General features: G+C 51.4%; 1 protein-coding gene across 6 annotated transcripts; it reads left to right on the top strand.

Annotated features, from left to right (window-relative positions):
* Positions 1 to 330: 330 nt before the first annotated feature.
* On the top strand, positions 331 to 25,405 carry CACNA1F (calcium voltage-gated channel subunit alpha1 F). Of its 6 annotated transcripts, XM_043570804.1 has the most exons (48): positions 331 to 429; positions 2,111 to 2,363; positions 2,980 to 3,085; positions 3,309 to 3,448; positions 3,692 to 3,834; positions 3,918 to 4,070; positions 4,709 to 4,905; positions 5,003 to 5,106; positions 5,812 to 6,002; positions 6,270 to 6,362; positions 6,476 to 6,569; positions 6,746 to 6,772; positions 6,911 to 7,071; positions 8,202 to 8,427; positions 9,323 to 9,530; positions 9,624 to 9,744; positions 9,861 to 9,942; positions 10,891 to 10,936; positions 11,121 to 11,172; positions 11,590 to 11,743; positions 11,929 to 12,058; positions 12,542 to 12,601; positions 12,750 to 12,856; positions 12,948 to 13,035; positions 13,485 to 13,592; positions 13,680 to 13,732; positions 14,709 to 14,855; positions 15,671 to 15,872; positions 15,966 to 16,124; positions 16,932 to 17,042; positions 17,292 to 17,375; positions 18,189 to 18,209; positions 18,416 to 18,544; positions 18,874 to 18,939; positions 19,199 to 19,290; positions 19,968 to 20,127; positions 20,355 to 20,482; positions 20,762 to 20,858; positions 21,047 to 21,149; positions 21,413 to 21,514; positions 21,669 to 21,799; positions 22,044 to 22,178; positions 22,469 to 22,638; positions 23,655 to 23,780; positions 23,882 to 24,009; positions 24,116 to 24,228; positions 24,624 to 24,821; positions 25,101 to 25,405. In XM_043570804.1, the coding sequence occupies exons 1-48, from the start codon at positions 405 to 407 to the stop codon at positions 25,329 to 25,331; spliced, it is 5,955 nt and encodes a 1,984-aa protein (XP_043426739.1). In that variant the 5' UTR covers positions 331 to 404; the 3' UTR covers positions 25,332 to 25,405. The 6 variants fall into 6 exon arrangements, with proteins under 6 accessions (XP_043426739.1, XP_043426740.1, XP_043426741.1 ...); XM_043570805.1 differs by lacking the exon at positions 18,189 to 18,209; XM_043570806.1 differs by lacking the exon at positions 24,624 to 24,821.
* Positions 25,406 to 26,843: the final 1,438 nt, after the last annotated feature.

Raw genomic sequence — 26,843 nt, 5'->3', positions numbered from 1 at the left:
ACCTTGACTATTTCTATTAGTAAATTTAACATATCTCTCCATTTGGTTAGGTCCCCTTTAATCACTTGATAATATTTGATCATTTTTTCCCATGGAGATCTTGCCCATACGCATATTGTGTTAGGTCTATCTCTATGTACTTCAAAGTTCAGATACTGTTGGGAAGTGATATCCTTTTTCTTATTTTAATTTCTGACTGGTGCTGGTATGTATTTTACAAAAATATTTTTTAAAAATCAGTACCATTTCTGTTGCCAAGCCCTGGCCCATAAATATCCTATCTTTGCCCCTACTCACCCTCCCATCCAACCCTGCTATGGCCCCGCCCTGTGACCTTAATCTCTCTAAAGCTGGGGGAAGAGAGGGAGGCTGTGTGCAGATGGCTCTTCAACCTCGAAAGGAGGATGTCGGCATCTGAAGGCGGGAAAGGTGAGAGCAGCCTTCCACCCCTATAGACCCTTGGAGCAATCCTGGGCTCTGCTCTACCCTCTGTCCCTCTGACCCATCTCCTGCCCAGCAGGACCCCACTCCCGGAGAGCCACCAGGGGATCAGAACCACATCACCCTGTTTCCATCCCATCCAGCAACAAACATAGCCTTACCACCACCTGAACCCTGACTCTCAGCCTGACCTAGACCCTGCACCTATGGCCTCCCAGCCCCATCCACAGCTTTAGTTCCCAGCTGAATCCCGACCCTAATCCTGGCCCCAACCTCTATTTTAGTGCCCACCCTGAGTCCAATTCCAAAGCCAGCCCCAAGCTTAATCCCAACACAAACCTTATCAACCAGAGGGCAAACTCCTGTTAGAGTCTAAACGCCAACATAGATACAGCCCTTACTATGAGCTCTAAATTCACCTAACCTCAGCCCCAATGTCTGGATATCAATACTGTTAGTGAGTAGGTCTCTGACTTTCCAAAAAGAGCGCAGATCCATTTTTAAGGACAGAGAGAGAGAGAGAGAGAGAGAGAGGAGAGAGAATGAACACTCTTGGTGGTAGTAAGTCATGAAGGCTTGGAGTCAGAAATTACATAGGTTTGGGGTGCCTGGGTGGCTTAGTCGGGTAAGCATCCGACTTCTGCTTAGGTCATGATACCATGGCTTGTTAGTTTGAGTCCCGCGTCCGGCTCTGTGCTGACAGCTCAGAGCCTGGAGCCTGCTTCAGATTCTGTCTCCCTCTCTGCTCCTCCCCTGTTCATGCTCTGTCTCTCTCTGTCTCTCTCAAAAATAAATAAAAACATTTAAAAAATTAAAAAAAAAAGAAATTGCATAGATTTGAATCCCAATTCAGCCACTTCACCAAATCACTTAATCTCTTTTTGCATCAATTTCCTTACCTACAAAATAGGAATAATAGTTGGTGCTAGACATTATTCTGAATGCTAAACTCATTAATCCTTACAACAACTCTAAAATGTAGGTACTCTTATCACTCCATTACACAGATAAGGAAATTGAGGCTCAGAAAGGTTGTGCAATTTTTCCCAAGACTACACACAGCTACCAAGTGGCAGAGTTAGGATTTAAACTCAGACAGCTTGTTTTCTCCAAAGCTTGGGATCTTAACCAAGCCAACCTACTGCCTCACAGAGGCTGAAACAAGGCCATGGGAATTGGGAATGGCCTTAGCTGAAAACCCCAATGCCAAATTCAAATCCCATTCAAACTTAACTTTAACCCTAATCTTGATCCTAATTCTAATCCCAACTCATTCAAACACCCAGTCCTAACTCTAAATCCTATCTAAAGCATACTCCACTCCCACTGGTATTTAAACCCAACCCAGAAGTCCACCACTCGAATTTAACCCTAAATTTGCCTCCAGCTATAAACTTAATCCTACCCCAAGCCAATTTAAACTCCCTACCAAGTCTAACAGCAAATCCTACTTGGAAATGTAACATCACCCTCCGTTCTCCATAAACTCTCTCAACCCCCAATCAATTCCAACACCAATTCTCACCCCTCAATTTTTAACTCAGGCACCCCGCAACTTTCCCTAATTTTACAAGCTCTTCTTCCCCCACACACTGGGATGGGATCAGGAAGGAGGTAGCCATGATTGCCCTAATACCCAGTCCCTCCCTGACTTGGTTTCTCCACACAGACACCATCCCAAAGCCCAGTCCAGCCAATGGGACAGGCCCTGGTCCTGAATGGGGGCTGTGCCCTGGGCCTCCAGCATCAGGGGGTGAAGAAATCAGCGGGGCATCAGGCCTGGGGACCCCTAAGCGAAGGACTCAACACAGTAAGCACAAGACAGTGGCAGTGACCAGTGCCCAGCGGTCACCCCGAGCGCTCTTCTGCCTCACTCTGGCCAACCCCCTGCGGCGGTCCTGCATCAGCATTGTGGAGTGGAAGCATCCTTGGAAACCAGGGGCAGCGCTCAGGGGTGAGGGTCACCAGGGTACCAAAAATCAAGGATTAGGCCAGGGCTGGAATGGAGGAGGGCTGAGGTCACTAGGGATCAAGAGTCAAGAATTGGGGGTGCTTGGGTGGCTCAGTCAGTTAAGCATCCAAGTTTGGCTCAGATCACGATCTCACAGTTCGTGAGTTCGAGCCCCACATGGGCTCTGTGCTATCAGTGCAGAACTGCTTCAGATCCTCTGTCCTCCTCACTCTCTTTCCCTTCCCTGCTTGCACTTTGTCTCTCTCTCCCTCTCTGTCTCTCTGTCTCTCTCTCTCTCTCAAAAAAAAAAAAAAAGAGCCAAGAATTGGATTAGAGGGTGACTTGAGAAAGGTGAAGGTCACTGCAGGGAGGGGGAGTGTCAAGGGTGAAAGACTAAATCACAGCAAGAGTTGGGGATGTCTAAGGTTTCCAGGGGGTTCAAAGTCAAAGCCTTGGTCAAGGCAGGGGTTGGGAATGTCAGGGCTGGTTACCTTGGGTCAAGCGTCAGCATTGGGTGGGGAGGGCCCCAAGGGAATGTGGGGATATTCTGAGGCCTATCTGCCTGGGTCCTTGACTATCCACCTGAGGCCCTTCGACATCCTCATCCTGCTGACCATCTTTGCCAACTGTGTAGCCCTGGGGGTCTACATCCCCTTCCCAGAGGATGACTCCAATACTGCCAACCACAACCTGGTGAGGCTCACCACCCCCGCCACCCCCAGCCACATACAGCCCCAGTAGAACCACACCACAACCTTTCAATCCTCCCCACACCCGCTCCTCTCTGACCCAGATGGCCCGCCCCCATCCAGCCCCACCCTAGGTCCCGGACTAAGCTTCCCTTCCCCGGCCCCCCTCAAGCCCCACCCCCAAATAACTCCCAGCTCTCCCACCTCACCCCCGGCTCCGCCCTCAGGAGCAAGTGGAGTACGTATTCCTGGTGATTTTCACTGTGGAGACTGTGCTCAAGATCGTGGCCTATGGGCTGGTGCTCCATCCCAGCGCCTACATCCGCAATGGCTGGAACCTACTCGACTTCATCATCGTTGTGGTCGGGTACGCTTCTGCGAGGGACACCCCCACCTTAGTTCAACTTCCTACCCCAGGCCCGCTGAATTCGGGACTCAGGGGAAAGTCTTCTTCCGACTGCCTCCATCTGGCAGCCAGAATCAAGAATATTAACGTTTTAAACTTGTTTGCATTTCCAGTTACAGGGACTTGTGCTTTTCCGAGAAGAGAGGGGTGGAGGGAGGGCCCAAGGCCGGACCTCTGCCTCCTAATTCCGTGCTACCCCACCAGGCTGTTTAGCGTGCTACTAGAGCAGGGCCCTGGTCGGCCGAGAGACACCCCACATACCGGCGGGAAGCCGGGGGGCTTCGATGTGAAGGCGTTGAGGGCTTTTCGGGTGCTGCGGCCACTGAGGCTGGTGTCTGGGGTCCCAAGTGAGTGGCATGCCCCCGGGGGTTGGAGGTGGGGGAGGGGAGCAGGAGAGGGTTAAGCTGACCCCGCCCCTCGGTCCCCACAGGCCTGCACATCGTGCTTAATTCCATCATGAAGGCGCTGGTGCCACTACTGCACATCGCACTGCTCGTGCTGTTCGTCATCATCATTTATGCCATCATCGGACTCGAACTGTTCCTTGGACGAATGCATAAGACATGTTACTTCCTGGGATCTGGTCAGCCATTCCACCCCTCCCCGGACAAGACACTCCCCTGCACTGGCTACTAGGCCCCACCCACTTCTCCTTGAAACCCACTCAAATCCACGAGACTCCGCCCCCAACCTTAGGCTCCACCTCCAGATAAGCAAGCCCTATCCCTTTACTCAAGACTCTGCCCTCAATCCCAGACTACAACCGCCCCTTTGCTAATAGCTCCTCCCTCTATCACGAGTCTCCACTCACAGGCCAAGGCCCTACCCTGCACTCGACACCATCCTCCAGGACTGACCCCATATACTCAGGCTCTTCATCCAGACCTCAGCCCGAGCCTTGCCCCCACTCCATTTTCAAGACACCCTTCCCAATTCACAGGACTCCTCCCCCAGGCTCAAGTCTCACTGTTATTTACAAGATTCCACCCTAAATTTTACAGTTCCACTACCCGGATACCTGTAGCTGGGACTCACAACTTTCCAGTGGTTCAGAATCCTGACCTAGCAGAGTTAGCTTAACCTTGCCCTTGATTTAGAAAAATCTCGAACCCCATACTGAACTTCCCAGGTGGGCGGGGCTACAAGGTAGCCGTGACTGGCGGGGCGGGGGGGCGGGGGGGGGCGGGACGTGCTTCAAAATCGGAACTGATCTCCCCACAGACGTGGAAGCGGAGGAGGACCCGTCGCCCTGTGCGTCTTCTGGCTCGGGGCGTGCATGCACACTGAACCAGACCGAGTGCCGCGGGCGCTGGGCAGGGCCCAACGGAGGCATCACCAATTTCGACAACTTCTTCTTCGCCATGCTGACGGTCTTCCAGTGCGTCACCATGGAAGGCTGGACAGATGTGCTCTACTGGGTGAGGTGGATGGCGGGCGCACAGCGCGAGACTGTACCTGCCTTTCCTCCAAGAGTGTCTGCATATCCTGAGAGATGCATGCCCTCTCTCTCCCCAGATGCAGGATGCCATGGGGTATGAGCTGCCCTGGTTATATTTCGTGAGTCTCGTCATCTTTGGGTCCTTCTTCGTCCTCAACCTTGTGCTTGGTGTCCTGAGTGGGTGAGAAGCTTAGACACCTTCGCCAATAGTCCCTTTCCCATTTTTTTTTTGTTCCTAGCACACTCCTAGGCACTCTTTCAGAACCCATCTGAAATACCCCTTCATGCAGTCAGTCAACATTGAACATCTGTGTGCAAGCACCATTTTAGGAATGGAATAAAAGACAAAAATCCCTGTCTTCTTGGATATTACACTGTGGTGGAGAGAATAGCAACATACACAGTAGATTGTGTATACACCCATGCGTGCACACCCATAGTGGTTTATTTTTATTTTTGTTTTTTATTTTAAGTAGACTCCACGCCCAACATGGGGCTTGAACTGACAACCCTGACACTTGTGTGCTCTACCAACTGAGTCAGCCAGGCGACTCACATATGTAGTGTTTCGTATGGAATCTGTGCTATGGAAAGAAAGGATGGATAAAAATAGAAATGGGCAAATCTTGCAATTATAAATAGGGACAATCAGGACAGACCTCCTTGAGAAGGTGTTATCTGAGTAGAAATGTGACACAGATGAGATAATGGGCCATGTGGATGTCTGAGGAAAGTGTTCCAAGCAAAGGGAACAGCCTTTGCTTCTGCAAAGCTAGAATGTGCTTGACCTATTCAAAGAACAGCAAGGAGGCCGGTGAGTCTGGAATGGTAAAGGCATGGGAGCCAGGGTGGTCCCCCCTCCCAGCCCTCTATCTTCCTCCCTCAGAGAGTTCTCCAAGGAGAGGGAGAAGGCAAAAGCACGAGGGGACTTCCAGAAGCTTCGGGAGAAGCAGCAGTTGGAGGAGGACCTCCGGGGCTACCTGGACTGGATCATGCAGGCAGAGGAGCTGGACATCGAAGAGTCCTCAGCTGATGGCAACTTTGGTTCTATGGCTGAAGAGGGCCGGGCTGGCCACCGTAGGCAATCCCAGTCTGGCCCATTCCCTGCCCCACGCATGCCTCAGATGTGGGCTACCCTCCTGAGACCCAGCCCCAACCGGCAACGACTCCAGGCCCAGCCCCCAGTTCTGACCTAGAATACAGACCCAGACGCAGACCCCAATACCCTTCCCAGACTATACCCAGAACAAAGATTCCAAATAACAGCCCCCCCTGCCATACGCGCACGCCTGGCCCTAACCCAGCCTCAGGCCATGCTCCCCAAATGTCCTCCCCACCCTGCAGGGCCACAACTGGCAGAGCTAACCACTAGGAGACGTGGACGTCTGCGCTGGTTCAGTCACTCCACCCGCTCCACACACTCCACCAGCAGCCACGGTGAGAGTCCATCCAGATTGGGGAGGGGGACAGGATGGGTAGACAGAGAAGAAAGCCAAGTGTGGAGCCTTTGGGTCTTCACGGACTGACCTCTATTCCCACCCCGACCACAGCCAGCCTCCCAGCCAGTGACACTGGTTCGATGACAGAGACCCCAGGCGATGAGGAAGAGGAGGAGGGGGCTCTGGCCGGTTGTACACGCTGCCTGTGAGGGCCCGCAGCCCTTAACCCCTGACCCAGCCCAGAACCCCATCTAGACCCTGACCCCAGTCCTTACTTTACCCTCAAACCTTGATCTGATCCCAGCCCCCCACCTCCAACCCCAGCCACTGACTGCCCCTTGGTCCTTTATGACGCCCACCTCCCATCCTCCTCTTTTCCAGAAACAAGATCATGAAAACCAGGGTCTGGTGAGTTGGGATCCTTGGACCCCATGACTTTGTAAACCCCACCTCCGAGTCCCCCATGACCACCGGGCTACCCAACTGAGCACCCCCAGGCCTGGTTTAGGTAGGTGATTTCATCAGTGGGCTCACATTTCCCCTCAGCCGCCACCTCCGAAAAGCCAATCGGGGCCTTCGGGCGCGCTGCCGGCGGGCGGTGAAGTCCAATGCCTGTTACTGGGCCGTGCTGCTGCTCGTCTTCCTCAACACACTGACCATCGCCTCAGAGCACCACGGACAGCCCGTATGGCTCACGCAGATCCAGGGTGCGTACCTCCCCTCGCGGACTGCCAGCCCTCTTCCCCAGTCCCCAATTCCCTCCACCCTAGAAACCCAAGTCCAGGATCTCTAGGGTTCCTCAGACCCCCCAGACATTGCATTCCTGCCCTAATAAATGCAGAAACCTTAGCTTGTCCCACCCCACGTTGTAGCTTACACTTATGTAGCACTTGTGTGCATCAAGCTCCATTCTCAGCACTTTACATGTATTAACTCAATTTCTCTTCACCAAAACCTTGTGTGAATTAAGTGCTAAGGCACAGAGTACTGAGCACTGAGGTAGTGAAGAGTTCACTGATTAATCCCAGGACTCAGCTAGTAAGTGAGTCAGGCAGGTGGCTCCAGAGTCCAGAATCTTAACTCCACACTGTCTGGATGGGTTAACCCCTCCATGTCTCTGTTTCCCCATCTACAAAATGTGGACAATATGGGGCACCTGGGTGGCTCAGTAGGTTAAGCATACGACTTCGGCCCAGGTCATGATCTCAGGGTTCATGATTTCGAGCCCCACATAGGACTGTGCGCTGACAGCACAGAGCCTTCTTGGGATTCTGTCTCCCTCTCTCTCTGCCCCTCCCCTGCTCACTCTCCATCTCTCTTTCTCAAAAATAAATAAATAAAACATTTTTTTTAAATAGGGACAGTAATTTTATCTGCTTCATGGGGTGGTTGGGGGGGATTAAGTGAGTTGAAGTGAAAGGTGCTTAGAACATTGCTGGACCCACATAGAGTGCTATTAAGTGTTAGCTCTTACTATTACTTGTTTTCACCTCAACCCCAACCTGAATACTGAACACACTTCTCACTGCAAGCCTCAAACCAGCCTCAGTCCCAACTAAACCCCAGACTCCAATGCTACCTTTGAGTTGGAGTTTTCCTGAACTCATGGAGGCTCACCAAGGCCCCCACCCCAATTCTGCCCCTCACCCCAGTTCCGAGCCCCTCAAAACCTCACCCACTCTGACCTATAAATTCACCCCAATTCCTAACCCTAGTGCTACCACCAACCTGTGTCTTGCCTGATACCAGCTACCTCAGATCGCCCTGTGGCCCCTACCTCCCTGCACATCTCCAAGGAAATTGGCCAGTTCGGTCACCTCTGTCCTTCTCCCCACAGAGTATGCCAACAAAGTGTTGCTCTGTCTGTTCACGGTGGAGATGCTTCTCAAGTTGTACGGTCTTGGCCCCTCTGCTTATGTTTCTTCTTTCTTCAACCGCTTTGACTGCTTTGTGGTCTGTGGGGGCATCCTGGAGACCACCCTGGTGGAGGTGGGCGCCATGCAGCCCCTGGGCATCTCAGTGCTCCGATGTGTGCGCCTCCTCAGGATCTTTAAGGTCACTAGGTGTGTGTGGTGGGGGAGGACTGGGGCCCCAAGCACAGCCCCAACAGCTCCCTCCCCAGTTCCAGTGACTATCTGCATCACCGTTCATTTAGCAAATATCCATTGAGGGCATACTGTGGGCCAGACACCCTTCCAGGTCCTGGGAAACCCCAGGAATCAGAGCGGACACAAGTTCCTGCCTCATGGAAATTAAAGTCCATTGGGGAGGGTGTCTACTCCATTTCCATCCCCTTCCTCAACCTCAGCTCCAGCTAAAACATTATTCCCAGCACCATCTCTGAACTCAACTCCATACTCATCCCTAACCTTACACCATCTCTAACTCCAATCCCCAGCCACTCATTATACCAAACTCATTTACAGCCCCAACACCCAATCCCAAAGCCAGCCCCATCTCCAATCTCATCCCTAACTTGCAGCCCCAGCCCCATCACTAACCACAACCTCCATGTCCCTAGCTTCTAACCAGCAACCTATCTCCAGCTGCAACTCCAGCCCCAAACTCTATCTCATCCCTATCCCCTCCTCTATCCAACTCTCAAACACAACTTTATCCCCAACTCAGCCATCTAAAACACCAAATACTCTCTTAACCCCTAACCCCAACCCCAACCCCAGCTATAGTTCCTAACCCCAATCCCAGCCCCAGTCCCAACCTGAACCCAATTCTAACTTCATGAACTTCCATATAACCTCCATCCTAACTTCATCTGTCATTACACCCTTAACACCAACCCTAACCCCAAACTCAATCTTCCCCTCACTTCTTATTTTCACCTCAACCCAACTCCAAAGTTCATTTTAACCCAGCCCACTCCTAGTGCATCCCAAGCTGGCATCCTGCCCTTGCCCCTGACTCACCACTGGACATGTCCACCCTCCATCTCTATTCTAGGCACTGGGCATCTCTGAGCAATTTGGTGGCATCCCTGCTCAATTCAATGAAATCCATCGCATCGTTGCTGCTTCTTCTCTTCCTCTTTATCATAATCTTCTCCCTGCTTGGCATGCAGCTGTTTGGGGGCAAGTTCAACTTTGATCAGACCCACACCAAGCGAAGCACCTTCGATACCTTCCCCCAGGCCCTCCTCACTGTCTTTCAGGTGGGGCCTGGAAAGCATGGAATAGGTGGGTCTGGGGGGGGGGACCATACGGTGGGGGGTCCAAAGAGATTCACAGTGAACTCCCACCCTCAGATCCTGACAGGTGAGGATTGGAACGTGGTCATGTACGATGGTATCATGGCCTATGGTGGCCCCTTTTTCCCAGGAATGCTGGTCTGCGTCTACTTCATCATCCTCTTCATCTGCGGCAACTGTATCCTTGGAGCTTTGGGGGACTGGATGTTGGTAGAACATGGGGTAAGATAGGGGGTTGTTGATGGCCCACAGTCAGGCTGCTTCTTAAACCTTTGCAGCCTGAACTCACCCCAGATATCCTTTTGAACGTGTTTCTCGCCATTGCTGTGGATAACCTGGCCAGTGGAGACACAGGAACTGCCAAAGACAAGGGCAGGTGATGTCTGGCTCTGCCATCAAGACAGTCTCTCCCTGGGATCCCTGACTGGGTCCCCACACATACATCCCACACCATCAGAGATGCCTCAGCCACCCTGGCAATCCATCCACACCATCAGAGATGCCTCAGCCACCCTGGCAATCCATATCCTCAGATCCAATCTGCCAGTCCCCATTCATTCAACATGCATTCATTGAGCACCTACTTTGTGCCAGGCCATATTCTAGACACTGAGGAGACAAGAGGGGTCAAGGTAGACAAAGTCTTCACCTTCATGAAGCTAACATGTTCATGAAGTTAGGGAAGGCAAGCAAAACACAAACAAATGAATATATAACGCAACTTAATTAAATATATATTAATAATATGTAATGAAGCAAAGAAAATGGAATAAAAGAATAGAGAGAAATGAAGATTGCTATTTTGGTTAGGGTAGTCAAGGAAGGCCTCTATGTGGAGGTGACCGCTGAACAGAGACCCAAGTGAAGTGAGGGAGTGAGCCATGAAAATATCTGGGGAAAGAGTGCTCAAGGCAAAAGGAAAGGAAGTGCAAAGGTCCTGAGGTGCACATTCAGCACATTCACAAAAACCACCAAGGAAATCAGTGAGTCTGGAGTGGGGTGAGCAAGGAGGAGAGTGGTAGGAGGTGAGCTCAAATGGGAGAATAAGAAGGCCATACTAGGGGCATTCTGGGCATGGCAAGGACTTCAGTTTTTGCTCTGAGTGGGAGCCATGGGAGAGGTGTGATCAGACAAAGAATGTGCCAGACTTAAGATTTAACAGGACCCCTTTGGCTGCTGTGAAAAGGACAGACTGTGAGGATGAGGGCAGAAGCAGGGAGGTTCTATGGGACCTCAGAAAGGTCTGTTCTGACTACATTGACTCCCCCTAAGCTTTGCCTATCTACTGCAAACCTTAGCAATCACTCCCCCTTTCCTCACACAGGGAGAAGAGTGCTGAGGGGAATCCCCCACAGGAAAATGGAGTATTGGTGAGTTAGAAGCCTGGGCATTGTTTATACCTCCCATTACCATCAATACCTGTATATGTGTATATCTTTAACTCCCATCTTCTGCCTGTGCATTCCTCCATTATTGTGTTCCTTCCATGCCTCCCCTGGGTCCATCCTATAGTGCCTCCCCCACCATCAGTGACCCCCATATTTCTGTCCCCAGGCACCTGGTGGGGAGAATGAGGAAGAGGAGGGCAGAAAGAATGAAGGAGCAGGCAAGTGGGCAGGGGCAGGTGGAGGAAGTGTGGGACCTTAGAGACAGCACCCGGGCAGAGCTCTTGACCCCTGAGACCCCTCTCTCTGAGCAGAAGCCTTTTCTGAAATCATCTTGAAAATAATGGGCTTGGGGTTTCGCCAACACCATTTGGGATGTTGAGATTAAAGAAGAGAAACAGACATTTTGTTTTACTGCAGAACTTCTCAGAGCCTTTATTATAAAATAGTGTGTATTTGACTGTGAGGATAGTGATGTTCATTCAACACACATTTCCTCAGCTTCTACTGTGCCCCAGGCACTGTTCTAAGTGCTGGAGACACAACAGTGAGTTTGCCACATGACAAGCACTGTTGTAGGTGCTTTACATACATTTTCTCAATTAATTGTCTGTATTTTGATCTTCTTCTGGTGCCAGGCATGGAGGAAGAAGAGGAGGAGGAGGAGGAAGAGGAAGAAGAGGAGGAAGAAGGTGCAGGGCATGTGGAACTCCTGCAAGAAGTTGTACCCAAGGAGAAGGTGGTACCCATCCCTGAGGGCAGTGCCTTCTTCTGTCTCAGCCAAACGAACCCGTGAGTGCTGGGAGTGGGTAGGGGGCCAAGGCAGGAGGGAATAGGGCAGGTGGAGGGCCAGGAAGCAGCCAGGGCTCTGGCAGGTGCATGGCCTGATTCAACAGAGCCTGAACTGTGTCCCTTGGGGTCTCCCAACCAACTCTGGGGTCCTGGGCTCTGACCAAAACCCATTCCCTACTCCCCAGGCTGAGGAAGGCCTGCCACACCCTCATCCACCATCATATCTTCACCAATCTTATCCTGGTGTTCATCATCCTCAGCAGCGTATCCCTGGCCGCTGAGGACCCCATCCGAGCCCACTCCTTCCGCAACCACGTGAGCCTTTGGCTGGGGGCTGGGGGGGGGGGACACTCCTAGGGGGGTCCTGCTGGGCACAAGCTGGGGCCAGGCTGGAGACACAGAGAAGATCCTAGTTGGGCAGAAAGAGAAGAGTGATAATGGCAGCTGCTGCAGGTGCCAGCCCTTACTGTGCACACTTGGGGAAACACCAGGGAAATCAGTATTTGGCTGAGGAGGAAGCTTGGGCTCAGAGAGGTTGAGCAGGCCAATGGCACCAATATAGATGAGCAGAGATAGAAGAGCCCAAATCTGCCCAAATCTGAACCCCAGTCTTTCTGGTGGCCAAGACTTTTGCCTTATAGTGAAGTCCTTGATGATGATGAGAGAGGAAGGAGAGGGGGAGGGAGGGACAGGAAAACTTACAGAGAGGTGCACACAGACACACACACACACACACACACACACACCTAGGATTCCCCCCAGTTATGACTCAGTGGCTTTGCCTCTCTTGCCCGCCAGATTCTAGGGTACTTCGATTATGCTTTCACCTCCATTTTCACTGTGGAGATTTTACTAAAGGTAACTAACAAGCCCCCAGTCGTACCCCCAGTTGCCCCAATCCACTCTGCACCCACCCCTGCAGCCCACCTCTCCTGTTTCCATACCCTCCTCCCCTCTCTATCCCCACACCTGGAGTCTAGCCTGATGTCCCTCTACCCTTCCACAGATGACAGTGTTTGGGGCCTTCCTGCACCGAGGCTCTTTCTGCCGTAGCTGGTTCAACCTGTTGGATCTGCTGGTGGTCAGCGTGTCCCTCATCTCCTTTGGTATCCAGTGAGTGACTCTCCCTACCCCCTGCCCACTCCAGTCCTCCCAGAACGGAAGCTAAGCCTGGGCCAGGGCCTGAGGACTGACCCCTCCCCAGCTCCAGTGCCATCTCAGTGGTGAAGATTCTGAGAGTCCTCCGAGTACTGAGGCCTCTCCGAGCCATCAACAGGGCCAAGGGACTCAAGGTAACCCATCCCCACCCAAATCCACAGGACCCATGCCCTGCCCCACTGCAAGGGCCAAGATCTCTAATCAGACTGACCGTTTGCACTGGTGCATGACCTCACAGCCTGGACCCAATATGTAACCACACATCCCTGACCACTGATCATGTGGCCTCACCCATGTCCCTTACAAGTGACTATAAATCCCATACCAATGGCCACATTTCTCTGATACAAGTTCCTGAAACGTGACCACATATCCCTTCCTGGTAAACACTTATTCCTCGTTGGTGCCCACACGTCCCTGGCCCGTAGCACTGCCCCTTGACCATATGTCCCTGACCACACATCCCTGATCCATGACCAGATGTCCCCGGCCCAAGTCCCTGAGCCCCATCTACACCCAGAATCCCTACCCCAGGCTGCTGTGGCCCGCAGTGTTTGTTAGCCATATTTGTGGGTGCCTGCAGCACGTGGTGCAGTGTGTGTTCGTGGCTATCCGGACCATCGGGAATATCATGATTGTGACCACACTCCTGCAATTCATGTTTGCCTGCATTGGCGTGCAGCTCTTCAAGGTGGGAGTAAACACTGGAAGGAGGCCCAGGCATGGGTCAAGGTGGGGAGTAAAGGGTGAACCTGCCTGACAAATATCTTCCATACAGGGGAAATTCTACAGTTGCACTGATGAGGCCAAACACACCCCCCAAGAATGCAAGTGAGTGCTCAAAACCTTGCCTTTTGTGGAGCTCTTGACCCCTACTAAAAGCCAAAGAGGCCCCTAGATCTCACCAAGGCCCCTGGAATCCTTAGAGCTTCCTCCTAAGAACTGCAGAGACTCCCTCAAGTTTTATCAAGGCCCCCCAAACACCGTGAATTCCCCAAGGCCCCAAGATATACCCCCAGAACTTTCCCAAGAGCTGAAGAGGCCCTCATATCTACCAACCCCTAAGAAACCCCCCAATACCTCCCCCAAACCCCTCTCCATATTCTCCAGAGTTACCTACATTCTACTCCAGACTCCCCAGAAATCTCCAAATACTCCCCCCACCCACCATCACTGCCACCAAATCCCAGGCTTCCATCTCCAGATTACTGTAGAGGGTAGTGGTTAAAAGCATGGGCTTTGAAGTCAGGCATTCCTGGTTCAAATTCATCTCATGAGACATGGGTACATTTCTCAGCCTTGCTGAATCCCATTTTAATTAACTGAAAAATGGGGATAAAAAGAGTGCAGATCTCACAAGGTGGTGGTGAGGAGTAAGTGAGTTACTACATGGAGAGTGTACTACAATGTAAAGTTACTACATGTAAAGCCAAGAACAGTGTCTGGCATATACTTAGTGCTGATAAATGTTGATTATTAGTATTACTTTTTCTTGGGGGTGGTGATGATTATAATGGTGATGATAGCTAATATATATGGTACCAACTAATGCCAGACACTATTCTCATTGAGTGACTTAATTAATCCTTGTAACAAGTCAGGAAATATGTTGTATTATCCTTAATTCATAGATAGGGAAACTGAAGCACAGAGAGGTTAAATACCCAAGGTCACCCAGCCAGTAAATGGGGGACAGGATATCCAACTCTACCACTCTGCCCTGTTACTTCCATGCTCTACACCTCAGTCCCCTTTCCCCAGATCCCCACCTCTCCTCACCCACCCAGCCTGTCTGCAACATCCACAGGGGCTCCTTCCTGGTCTACCCTGATGGAGATGTATCACGGCCCCTCGTCCGGGAGCGGCTCTGGGTCAACAGCGATTTCAACTTTGACAATGTCCTTTCAGCCATGATGGCCTTGTTCACTGTCTCCACCTTCGAAGGCTGGCCTGCGTGAGGAGCAGGGCTCCAGGAATGGGCAGGGAACAGGGCAGGAGTCTATGCTAGGGTCTTCTTGGGATGGGTGGGAAGGTACCTTGGGATGTGATAAAGGTCTCTTGAGACTGGATAGGGTTTTGGGGGACTGGTGGGCATATCAAAGAACTGGCTGGGGGTCCTCCAGAAGTTGGCTGGGGATGCTTTGGGAACTGGGTAAGGGGTGTCTCCAGGAATTGGGTATAGGTCTCTGAGGAGCTAGGTGGAAGTCTAGAGAGGACTGGGTGTGGGATTTTGGGGGGGACTAGGTAGAGGTCTGGAGGGGACACTGGGGGAGGTCTCAGAGGAGATGGAGCTGGAGATTCAGGGGTTTCCAGAGAGATGTACAAGTCTTTAGGGGTACTAGTTGAAGATCTTTGGGGGAGATGGAGCAAGGAATCCAAGTTTATGGGACAGGATTTAGAGATCTTTGGGGGCTTGTGGAGGAGTTCTGGGGAGGTGCATGGGGTTTCCTGGTGGCTGGAGAAGGATATTTAGGGATATGTGGGAACTTAAGGGATTTGGGGGTCTTGGAGGACCAGGGTAGGGATTCTCTAGAGGGTTGTATGGGGATCTCTAGGTCTCTGGAGGGCTGAGACAGGGAATTGGGGGTCTTTGAGGTCAGGTGGGGGTCTCTTGGGGTATGTGTGGAGGTCTAAGGTGGTTAGGTCATGGGATTTGGGGGTCTTTGGGATGCCAAGCAGGAGATTCTGGAGTGTTTGTTATGAGGTATCTGGGGGCATGTCTGGAAGGGAGCTGGGATATCTCCTCATCTACCGCCATTGGCTCCCCAGTCTACTATACAAGGCCATCGATGCAAACGCAGAGGACAAGGGCCCTATCTATAATTACCACGTGGAGATCTCAGTGTTCTTCATTGTCTACATCATCATCATTGCATTCTTCATGATGAACATCTTTGTGGGCTTTGTCATCATTACTTTCCGTGCCCAGGGCGAGCAAGAGTACCAAAACTGTGAGCTGGACAAGAACCAGGTGACCTCTGACCCCTGACCTATGGCCATCAACCCCTCCCCACCTCCTTGCCTTGAGATACCAAGCTCACTCATGCCCTGCACCCATATGCAGCGCCAGTGTGTGGAGTATGCCCTCAAGGCCCAGCCACTCCGCCGCTACATCCCCAAGAACCCACATCAGTATCGCGTGTGGGCAGCTGTGAACTCTGCTGCCTTCGAGTATCTCATGTTCCTGCTCATCCTGCTCAACACCGTTGCTCTAGCCATGCAGGTCTGATCTCCCCCACCCTGACTCCTGCCAGACACTGGACCCTATTCTGTCCACACAGCCCCCTGGGAAACATTAGGAATGCTTTAGGCTGCAAGTGCAAAACCCCCAGCTGACAGAGATTAAGCTATAAAAATATTTTCCACATTTCTTCACATCTAAGGCCAATAATTGTCAGTTGCATCCTGACTTAAGAGATGTAAGAATATAGGGGAAATGGCAGATGGCCATTGTAAGTTGCCATTGATTGTGAAATGTACCCCAGTGTCAGAGGTTCTAAATGTGAAAAGATGTGCATAGTGGAGTCAACAATATATGATAGCTACCTCACATAACAAGAAGTGTAGAGATGGGCTGTTTGCTTATGGTTCATCAGGTATCCAGGCTCTTTCTCCTCCACCATTCTTAGCAAGTTGGCTTTCATTCTCATGATTGTTGCTTCATTATCACAAGATAACTGCCACAGCTCTAGACATCAAAACCGCATTCAAGGCAGGAAAAATGAGGGAAGGTTGTACCCGGGGCTCTCCTCATTTGAGCCTTTTATTGGAAAGCAAAAATAGTTTTCATGGAAACTACTTAGCAGCAGACTTCTGTTTCCTTCTTAGTCAGAAGTAGATGCAAGGAAAGCCAGGAGATCAAGAGCTGGGCTTTCCAATATCCTTATTGAGAAACAGTGTGAGGGATTTGGCCAACCCATCATGCTATCTCATCTCCAGACTCACCTCAGTCCAAGCCAGAAAATATTTTGTTGTGGGTGGGGAGGTCTCTGCCTCAGGCTCTGTACTCACACCTGACTTTCTCCTCCAGCACTATGAACAGACTGCTCCCTTTAACTACGCCATGGACATCCTCAACATGGTCTTCACTGGCCTTTTCACTGTTGAGATGGTGCTCAAAATCATTGCCTTCAAACCCAAGGTGCCTCCTGCAAGCCTTAGAATCTCCTGCAGTGGGTGAATTCCTTAGGGTGGAGCTCATTGCAGAGCTCTTGGGGGAGGTGGCAGGGAACAGGAACCAAGGACTCTTGAGACCATGGTGTGAGAGGGGTCCATATGCAGGCCTATCATGTGGTCCAAGCTGGGCCCTGCCTCCCCAATGTCCCCTACCACTATTGGTGCCCTATGCTAGCTCTGAGAAGACAGGGCTCTACTTTTTTCCTGCCTACAGCATTACTTTGCTGATGCCTGGAACACATTTGATGCTCTTATTGTGGTGGGCAGCGTAGTGGACATTGCCGTCACTGAAGTCAATGTAAGGACTGGCCTCTCCACTAACCCACCTTTCCCCTACCAACCTTCCCCCGCCTCAACCCCAGGTCTTTCTTTCACATGAGTAGGTGCCTCACTCACCTCCATCCTACTCCTGAAGACTCAGTGCTCTTCATTCTAGCTCTATATCTCCTGAGTCCCTATCAGGTTTAGCCAAAGTCCCCCTCCACCAACTCCCTTATTCCATTTGCAACCTATCCTCTGGCTCTGTCATATCCTAAAATGACTCTCTTTTTATTTATATTATTTCCTCTATTGCCTCTACATTCCTCTCCATTGGCTCCATCATCTCCACCAACTCCTGCCATCTCTTCTGACTACTTCATTGGCTCCATTTCCACCACTGACTCCATTGTCTCCGACACTGGGTCTTTCATGGCTCTGTCATCACCAATGACTGTACCATTGGCTCCATCATCTCCTCCATGGTTCTATCACCTCAATTGACAATGCTGCTGGTTCCATATCTTCATCGCTGGCTTCTCCATTGGATCCTCCATCGGTTCTCTCAACTCCATCATCTCATGAAACCACTGGCTCCATCATTTCCTCCATTGGCTCCATTGTCTCTCTTCCATCATTTCCTGTACCTTCTTCTTTCCCTTCCACCCTCACTGCCAACTTTTCCCACAACCATCTTGACCCACTGCCACATAACCTTCTCCATAATCCCTTGAATAATGACTCTACCATCCATTATCCCCTATATCTGCTACATCATTTCTCCTATGTTCATTTGGGCCTGTGATCTCATCATATCCTCTGTCACCTCTGTCTTGGCTGTATCTCCCTTCAGAATGGTGGCCACCTTGGCGAGGTACCCCCACCTCACAACAGGGACTCTATGCTTCTTTCCACACCTACCTGCCCTTCCTTGCTTCTTAAAAGTCCTTAGAAATGTTCTCTGACTACCCTGGGGCCTGACTTCTGAGGGATTTGGGGGCTGGAAGGGCCAAAGAATGAGATAGGGAGGTGACTGGGGAAACTGTAGACTGATCATACCCACCACACCCTCAACCTCAGAGCTCTGAAGACAGTTCTCGCATTTCCATCACCTTCTTTCGCCTCTTCCGAGTCATGCGGCTAGTGAAGCTTCTCAGTAAAGGTGAAGGAATCCGCACATTGCTCTGGACATTCATCAAGTCCTTCCAGGTAAGCTCCCGTCCCTTTGACCACCCCTCACCCACATCTCATACCTCTCAACCTGAACTGCATCTCCCAGTGTGCCATATCCATCTGCAATTTACCATTTCCGGTTTTCTCTCTTTTCTAGGCTCCCAATTCCCAACATACCTTGGCCTCACTAACCTTATTCTATTGTATTTAGTACCGTGTCCACATTTGGGAGACACTGGTAGTCATGGGAACTTTGGGGATGGGCCACATCTCTCATCAAGCCCAGACTTGAGGAAGCAGTGTATTCTGGGGCTTATAGTTCTTTGGCTGGACCTGAATATCTATCCTCCTCTCCACCCCTATAGGCCTTGCCCTATGTGGCTCTTCTCATCGCGATGATATTCTTTATTTATGCAGTCATTGGGATGCAGGCAAGTGGGGACCCTAGATAGCATCCCTCAGGCACACTTCTGCTGAGGGGTGCTGGGTAAGAATTCATACACAATGAGGGTGGTGGGTTGAAATACAAGCTGGTTGATGCTGAGTCAGTCCACACACCTGTGAAATGGGATGTGCAGTGACTGCACATCAGGGTTGTGAGGATCCTTTGAGTATTAGAAGTTGTGAAATGAGTGACAACTTGTAGGGGCATGGGTTCGCCCCTCTGACACATGCCCTGTGTGCCCACAGATGTTTGGTAAAGTGGCTCTTCAAGATGGCACACAGATCAACCGAAACAACAATTTTCAGACCTTTCCACAGGCTGTGCTACTTTTGTTCAGGTGACATCTACCCCCGTCCACTGCCACCTTGGTCCCCAGCATGCCCTTGGGTGCTCACATACCCTTGTCTGGGCCCTGGACTGCCTGAGGTGTAGAAATAACAGGGCAGCATGGGGCTACATTTTGCCTGAGGTCTTTTCTGGCTGTGATTTGAAGAATTTTGTATAATAATCTAGCCTCAGCCATCCTTTTTCTGGCTGTAAGATGTATCCTTTTCTTAGGCCTCAGTGCCCCATCAGTAAAACACAAACATGACTGTCATCATCTTGGCCACACCAGCTTCTAAAATATCTAAATGCTGGGGCCCTTGGGTGTCTCAGTCGGTTAAGTGTCTGACATCAGCTCAGGTCATGATCTCATGGTTCATGGGTTTGAGCCCCACATTGGGCTCCGTGCTAACAATGCAGAGCCTGCTTGGGATTTGTTCTCTTCCTCTCTATCTCTGCCCATCCCCTGCTTCGTGCACTTGCTCTCTTTCATCTCTCTTGCTCTTTCTCTCAAAAATAAATTTTTTAAAAAAACTTAAAAAAATAAAATAAAATACTGAAATGCTATCTGTGCCAGATACAGCCCCTGGCAAGAAGTGGATCATCTCCTCACCCCTCCAGCCCCCACAATGACACTTGCCATGACTTCATAGCCTCCCCTCAAGGATGGCCCCTTGTGTGACCCCCCAGGTGTGCCACCGGTGAGGCATGGCAGGAGATAATGCTTGCCAGCCTTCCTGGGAGTCGGTGTGACCCTGAATCTGACATCAGCCCTGGTGAGGAGTTTACCTGTGGCAGCAATTTTGCCATCGCCTATTTTATCAGTTTCTTCATGCTCTGTGCCTTCCTGGTGAGGACCGTTTCCCCACAACCACCACCATTGCCATGGGGGCTGTCCCTGAGGGGTCTGGGGAGGAGGTGGGGAGCCCAGATCTTCAGAGTAGGTGAAAAGGCTGGTCTGACAAGATCAACCCAGGAACTTGTGACCCAGTAACCATAAGTGTACCTCAGCATCCCACCAACCCCCAACACCCTACTCTGCCCTTCACCTAACCCCCACTATTCACTGGTCCACAGATCATAAATCTCTTTGTGGCTGTCATCATGGACAACTTTGATTATCTAACCAGAGATTGGTCCATCCTGGGCCCACATCACCTCGATGAATTCAAGAGGATCTGGTCTGAATATGACCCTGGAGCCAAGTATGACATGTATCCACATAACTGGGATTGCAGGGGACAGTGCACTGCCCCACTCATTCCCCCAGACACAGAACCTCTGACCTGTACCTCCCATTACCTAGTCAATAGATGCCCCAAGTTTCCACTGCCTCTGTTCTCTGTCTTCCCCAACTACCATAGATAGGGTTGGCTCTGGGGTGTTGGTGGGGGAGGTACTTATAAGCTGGTGGAGTCTTCAGAAAGGGCTGGAGGGGTTATCTCCAATCCAGCGGTGCCTCCTACCCACCCCACCTGCCCCAGGGGCCGCATCAAGCACCTGGACGTGGTTGCCCTGCTGAGACGGATCCAGCCCCCCTTGGGATTTGGGAAGCTGTGCCCACACCGAGTGGCCTGCAAGGTCTGTGCACCCACCCCCCCCCCCACCTCTGAGAGGGCTGTCCATCATATGGCAAGGGTGGGCAGGGGTGTGCCTTGGGTGGGGAGGGTGTGTTTTGCTTTATCCTTAAAGGTTTCTGCCCCTGGGCATCCAGTGCCTTCATCCCTGGCATTTGCTCAAAGTGAGTTCTACGTCCCTGGTGTGTGTAGAGACTTGTGGCGATGAACATGCCCCTCAACTCAGATGGGACAGTGACATTCAATGCCACACTCTTTGCCCTGGTTCGGACATCCTTGAAGATCAAGACAGAAGGTGCATGGGAGGGATGGAGAAAGGACAAGAGCAGGAGAGTCCCTGGGGAGGGTGCAGGGATCACTCATTGAGTGATGGGCCTGGCTCCTGTCTCTGAACCTCGAAATGAGTGACTTTGGCTTCTCCAGGCCTGTTTTCCCACCAGTTCAATGGGGGCGGTGTGTGACTGCGGTAGAAGCTGGTGAAGCCCCTTCCAACAGGGAGGGAGTGGCTGTGAAGGGCTCTTCCTATTGGCTCAGGCCCCACATCCTCTCCCGATGCAGGGAACCTGGAACAAGCCAATCAGGAGCTGCGGATTGTCATCAAAAAGATCTGGAAGCGGATGAAGCAGAAGCTGCTAGATGAAGTCATCCCCCCTGCTGACGGTGAGCTAGCTCCACCCCAATCCCAAATGTCAAAGGATTGCTCACCATCACAAAACTAGCACTGGATGGAGGGGGGCGAAGGGGAGCCTATGCTCTGGGTAGGGGGGTAACAGGAGACCCCTGTGTGACCTTGACTTTTCTCCCTTGCCCCCAGAGGAAGAGGTCACCGTAGGCAAATTCTACGCCACATTTCTGATCCAGGACTATTTCCGCAAATTCAGGCGGAGGAAGGAGAAGGGGCTACTAGGAAGCGAGGCCCCCTCAAGCACTTCCTCTGCTCTTCAGGTCTTTAGAGGGGCCTGGGTGAGTGGGTGGGAGTATGTGGAGGACTGTGGCTAAGGATGGCTGCCCTCTTGATCTCGCGGAACCCATGTCACAGATGAGGAAACTGAGGCTCCAGGTCTCAGAGGGTCAGTGGTGGCTGAGGGACCCCTTCCCCCACCCCACACTCCTGCACAGGAAGCAGGCTCATGGACAGGGAAATTTAGACCCTGGGCTGCCTTCCTTCCCCATTTTTTCACCCCCACAGGCTGGTCTAAGGAGCCTACAGAACTTGGGTCCTGAGATCCGGCAGGCCCTCACCTGTGACACAGATGAAGAGGAGGAGGAAGAGGGGCAGGAGGGAGAGGAAGAGGAAGATAAGAAGGATCCAGAAACATACACAGTGAGGACAAGTTTTCACTCCCCTGGGAATTTGATTGTAGAAATAGTTCTTCAATTCCTTAGGTAACTTTGACACTGCCTCTGGGGGAAGGGAGGCCCCCAGAGAAGTACTCCCCCTGAAACAGGCAAACAGGTATTATTTGATACCTACCATCCACTGTTGGAGGGTGAGACCCAGATTCAGCCCCTAGTAAGGTCATTGGAGATAAACTCCAAGTGACTTGTGTCACTGACCAAGTGACTTAGATATGATAACATGAATGGCAACATTCAATCCTGTGACTTCCACAGGCCCCAACGGGCTCCCAGCCCCCATCTCGCCGGAGTTCTGTGATTTCTGTATCTCTGCCTGTTGGGGACAGACTTCCAGATTCACTCTCCCTTGGGCCCAGTGACGATGATGGGGGGACTCCCAATTCCAGACAGTCCAGTGTGCCCCAGGCTGGATCCCATGGCCACAGGTATGGTCAAGGGTCTGGTGGGATATTGTAAGGGAAGGCAGGGACTAGCCAATACATGGAGATAATTCAGGAGCAAGAGGGCCTTTGAATGGAAATTTGGGAAGGATGGAAGGGACTCAAGGGCTCGGATGGGAATAGAGGATAAGAAGAGATTCATATGAGAAAGGCAATGCAAAGGTTTAATACAAAGAACACATAGGGGCGCCTGGGTGGTTCAGCATCTGACTCTTGATCTCAGCTAGGGTCTTGATCTCAGGGTCATGAGTTCAAGCCCCACATTGGACTTCACACTGGGCATAAAGCCTACTTAAAAAAAAAAAACAAACAAAAGAAGCACATAATGTGGAACTTCCATGGTCCTCAGTTTTGTCACATGTAAAAGGGGGATAATAATAGCACTTATCTCACGGGGATAATGAAAGAATGAAATGAAGTCACACCTAGCTGTCACTTTGACAGCCTCCTCCTCACCTCTCCCAACACACCCCCAGTTCTTGTGTTGAAGGTGTCTCTTCAACAGGCCAACTTTGATTTTTTTTTTTAAATGTTGTGTCCTTCCCATGAGAAATATGTATTAAAAGAAAGCCCATGTTCATTTTAAAATGATGACAGGTTAATTTTCTGGTATGTGAGTTTTCCCAATTAAAAAAAAAAAACTGGGGCGCCTGGGTGACTCAGTCAGTTAAGCAGCCGACTTTGGCTCAGGTCATGATCTCGCGGTCAGTGAGTTCAAGCCCCGTGTCAGGCTCTGTGCTGACAGCTCAGAGCCCGGAGCCTGTTTCAGATTCTGTGTCTCCCTCTCTCTGACCCTCCCCCGTTCATGCTCTGTCTCTCTCTGTCTCAAAAATAAATAAACGTTAAATAAATAAATAAATAAATAAATAAATAAATAAATAAATAAAATCCTACTGTAGGGATGGGGCACAGAACAAGAAGGAACCAGCAGTGCAGGGCCACATACTGAGGGGCGGGGGGGTGGTGGATCTGGTCTGTCTAACTTGCTTCACTTTCCCCAGGAGAAGCTCTGGGGGGTTCATTTTCACCATTCCAGAAGAAGAAAGTTCTCAGCCCAAGGGAACCAAAGAGCAAGAGAATCAGAACAAGGAAAAGGAAGTCCCTGCCAAGGACTCTGGCCATGACATGTAGGATGAGCCCATTAGCCATGTGCAGGAGGGCAGAACTAATGGAACCCCATCACCCATTCCCAAGCCTGAGCTCACCCCCAGCCCTCTTTCCCGCACAGGCTCTCCTACCTAGATGAGCAGGCAGGGACTCCCCTGCGCCCCATCCTTTTGCCACCTCACAGACCCCAGAGATATGTGGATGGCCACAATGCACCACGCCGCCGTCTGCTGCCCCCCACACCTGCAGGTGAGAGAGGGCATGGGTGCTGGGGGCCCCACAAGGGCCAGCAGGGCAGAGGGCTGGGGTGGCATTGAAATTCTTCTTCGCCCCCTCTGCCTTCCCCTACCCCCAGGTCGGAAGCCTTCCTTCACTATCCAGTGTCTGCGGCGCCAGGGCAGTTGTGAAGATTTACCCATCCCAGGCACCTATCATCGTGGGCGCAACTCGGGCCCCAGCAGGGCGCAGGTGAGATGGGGGAATAGGGTGCTAAGGTCTGGAAGGGTAGAGTCATCCTAGGCTGAATTTATCAAACACACTACATCTTCTGAGGAATGGGGCATGTATGAATTCACAAAACCCTCACTGTACCTGTGACATAGGTTAGTTCCAGTTTACAGATGAGGAAACTGAGGCTCAGAGAAGTTTACCCCAGATCACACAGCTAGTAAGTGGCAAAGCTCATATTTAAACCCAGGTCTTCTATGCTCTTAAATAAACTCAAGTCTGATTTATATGCATTCAGTTTGACTCCAGCTGTATTTGCAGGGGTGGGGGTGGTAAGATGTAGGCACAGGGCTGAGTCCTAAACTTTCACACGTCACCCATCTATAATTTTCCCCCTGATGTTTATTCTGGTCCAGGGTTCCTGGGCAACCCCTCCTCAGCGGGGTCGGCTCCTATATGCCCCACTGTTATTGGTGGAGGAGGGTGCAGCAGGGGAGGGGTACCTCGGCAAATCCAGTGGTCCACTGCGCACCTTCACCTGTCTGCATGTGCCTGGAACCCACTCAGACTCCAGCCATGGCAAGAGGGGCAGTGCCGACAGCCTGGTGGAGGCTGTGAGTCCAGCAGGGCTGTGGGCAAGAGGGATGGGGGAGAAGGGGAGGAAGTGGGAGCTTGGGAAGGAGGGAATAGAGGCCTTCAGTCTCTGTGTTATGCATGTAACTGTCTATCCCCTTGCTCTGTGACTGCTCAGCATGATGTGTGTGTGACCGTCCCCAGTGACTACCCTGCACACCTTCATGCATGCATCATCTATCTACACTGACCCCTCTGTGCACACTGCTTTGGCTCCATGTTGTGCTCTCTGTCAACTCTGATCCCATCTGTGCCCCCAGGTGCTCATCTCTGAGGGCCTGGGCCTCTTTGCCCGAGACCCACGCTTTGTGGCCCTGGCCAAGCAGGAGATTGCAGATGCGTGTCGCCTGACACTGGACGAGATGGACAGTGCTGCCAGTGATCTGCTGGCACAGGGGACCAGCTCACTCTATAGTGATGAGGAATCCATCCTCTCTCGCTTAGATGAGGAGGACCTGGGAGACGAAATGGCCTGTGTCCATGCCCTCTGAATTCCCATCTGTCCTCCACTGCTCAATAAACCTCCTGCTCTCCCTTCCCCAGAGGGAGACAGGCATGGACTACAGCCCTGTATTTTGATGTCTTTGCACTGGGGGCCTGGGGCTATCCAGCGGCCCCCCAGCTATCCATCCCCTGCTTCAGCCCCGAGCCACTGCCCACACACGAGTATTTCCAGAAACCAGGACAGCCAGGCCTGATTATTCAGCGTCAGGGAAGGAGGGAGGAGGAGGAAGAAGAGACAGAAGCCAAAAAAAGCTGGAGACTGAGTGGAGGTGGTGGGGGAGGGGAAGGGGACCAGACAGAGATGGAGGAAGGAGGAGAGAGGATGTGTGGGGGCTTAGATGAGGAGTGGGGGGAAGTCAGAGATGCCACAAGGGGTCAGGCAGGTCAAACTGAGGAAGGACAGACAGATGGGATGGAAAGGATAAGAATACTCAGAATGGAGTCCTGCCAATAGAAAGGCCAGGAGGTTGGAATTAGTGTGGTATGTAATATGTCAGGCAGAGGGGTCCTCTGACAGCATCAGGAATTTCCGGGAAGCTAAATCAGGATTACCCTGTCTCCCACTTCCTACCTTCTGCCTAAGAGAAAGAAAATCTAAGTCCCTAACAGAAGACATGGATGACAGCAAACAGCGAGGCTCCTACCCTGGGGGAACCCACTCAGGGCCCACCGGGTATTCCTGAGACCACCTAAGAGTATCCCACTCTCCTCCCACCCAGATCCCAGAGCTCCTATTTCTGCTTCTTGCCCTGCCTGTAGTCATTACCCACCCTTTGGGGTCTCGTTAACTAAGTGAAGCTATATCAGACATTTACTTTGTGCCAGGCACTCACTGTTCTGGGTTTCCCTCAGACCAAACTGAGCTGGCCTAGACATGACACAGGGCTTGTCCAAGGTGGTAGTCAGCCCTACTCCAAAGGAATTGGAGGCAGTGGTGGGAAAGGTCCTGGATGGGGCCACCATCTGACCTAGGGTTTCATCCCAGCTCTCAGAGCAGTAATTTCTCATTTGTATAATTTGTGTCAATCCAGCCAGGACTGAAATTTGAGGGAAGCCAGAATTGGAGACTGGAACTCAGAATATAGGATTGCGCCAGGCCTTGAAACCAAGGCTTGGAGTGGTTAGGCTGGGGTATTGTGGGCACAGCAAGTCATGGGCAGAACATAGAGAGTGAAAGGAGACTGTTGAGGGGTAAGGTGGAAGAGGCCACCTGAGGCCAGACGATGCAGACCCTTCAATGCCTATCTCTAAACCCTGGGAGTTTTCCTAAAAGCAGTGAGGAGCCATGGGAGAGATATGAGCAGGGTAGTGACATAGTTAACTGCATTTTAGATGGATGTTCTGACGGCTGTGCTGAAAACAGAAGGGAGGGGGAAGAGACTGGAGATGCTAAAATTGGCAGGAACCATGGTTGCCTTAGCCAGGGGAGGTGGCAGAGGAGATGGTGAGAAATTAGTGGATTCCAGAGATGTGTAGGAAGTAGAATGAACCATTTATTT

Source organism: Prionailurus bengalensis, chromosome X (genome assembly GCF_016509475.1).
Source record: "Prionailurus bengalensis isolate Pbe53 chromosome X, Fcat_Pben_1.1_paternal_pri, whole genome shotgun sequence".
NCBI lineage: Eukaryota > Metazoa > Chordata > Mammalia > Carnivora > Felidae > Prionailurus > Prionailurus bengalensis.
This window is presented reverse-complemented; position numbering and strand designations above follow the sequence as displayed.

Excerpts from the sequence above, each read along its gene's own strand:
- CACNA1F (XM_043570804.1), top strand. The coding sequence starts at position 405 with ATGTCGGCATCTGAAGGCGGGAAAG. Across the intron at positions 10,937-11,120 it reads CACAGGAAAATGGAGTATTG|GCACCTGGTGGGGAGAATGA; the intron begins GTGAGTTAGAAG and ends TTCTGTCCCCAG. Across the intron at positions 24,822-25,100 it reads CCGACAGCCTGGTGGAGGCT|GTGCTCATCTCTGAGGGCCT; the intron begins GTGAGTCCAGCA and ends CTGTGCCCCCAG.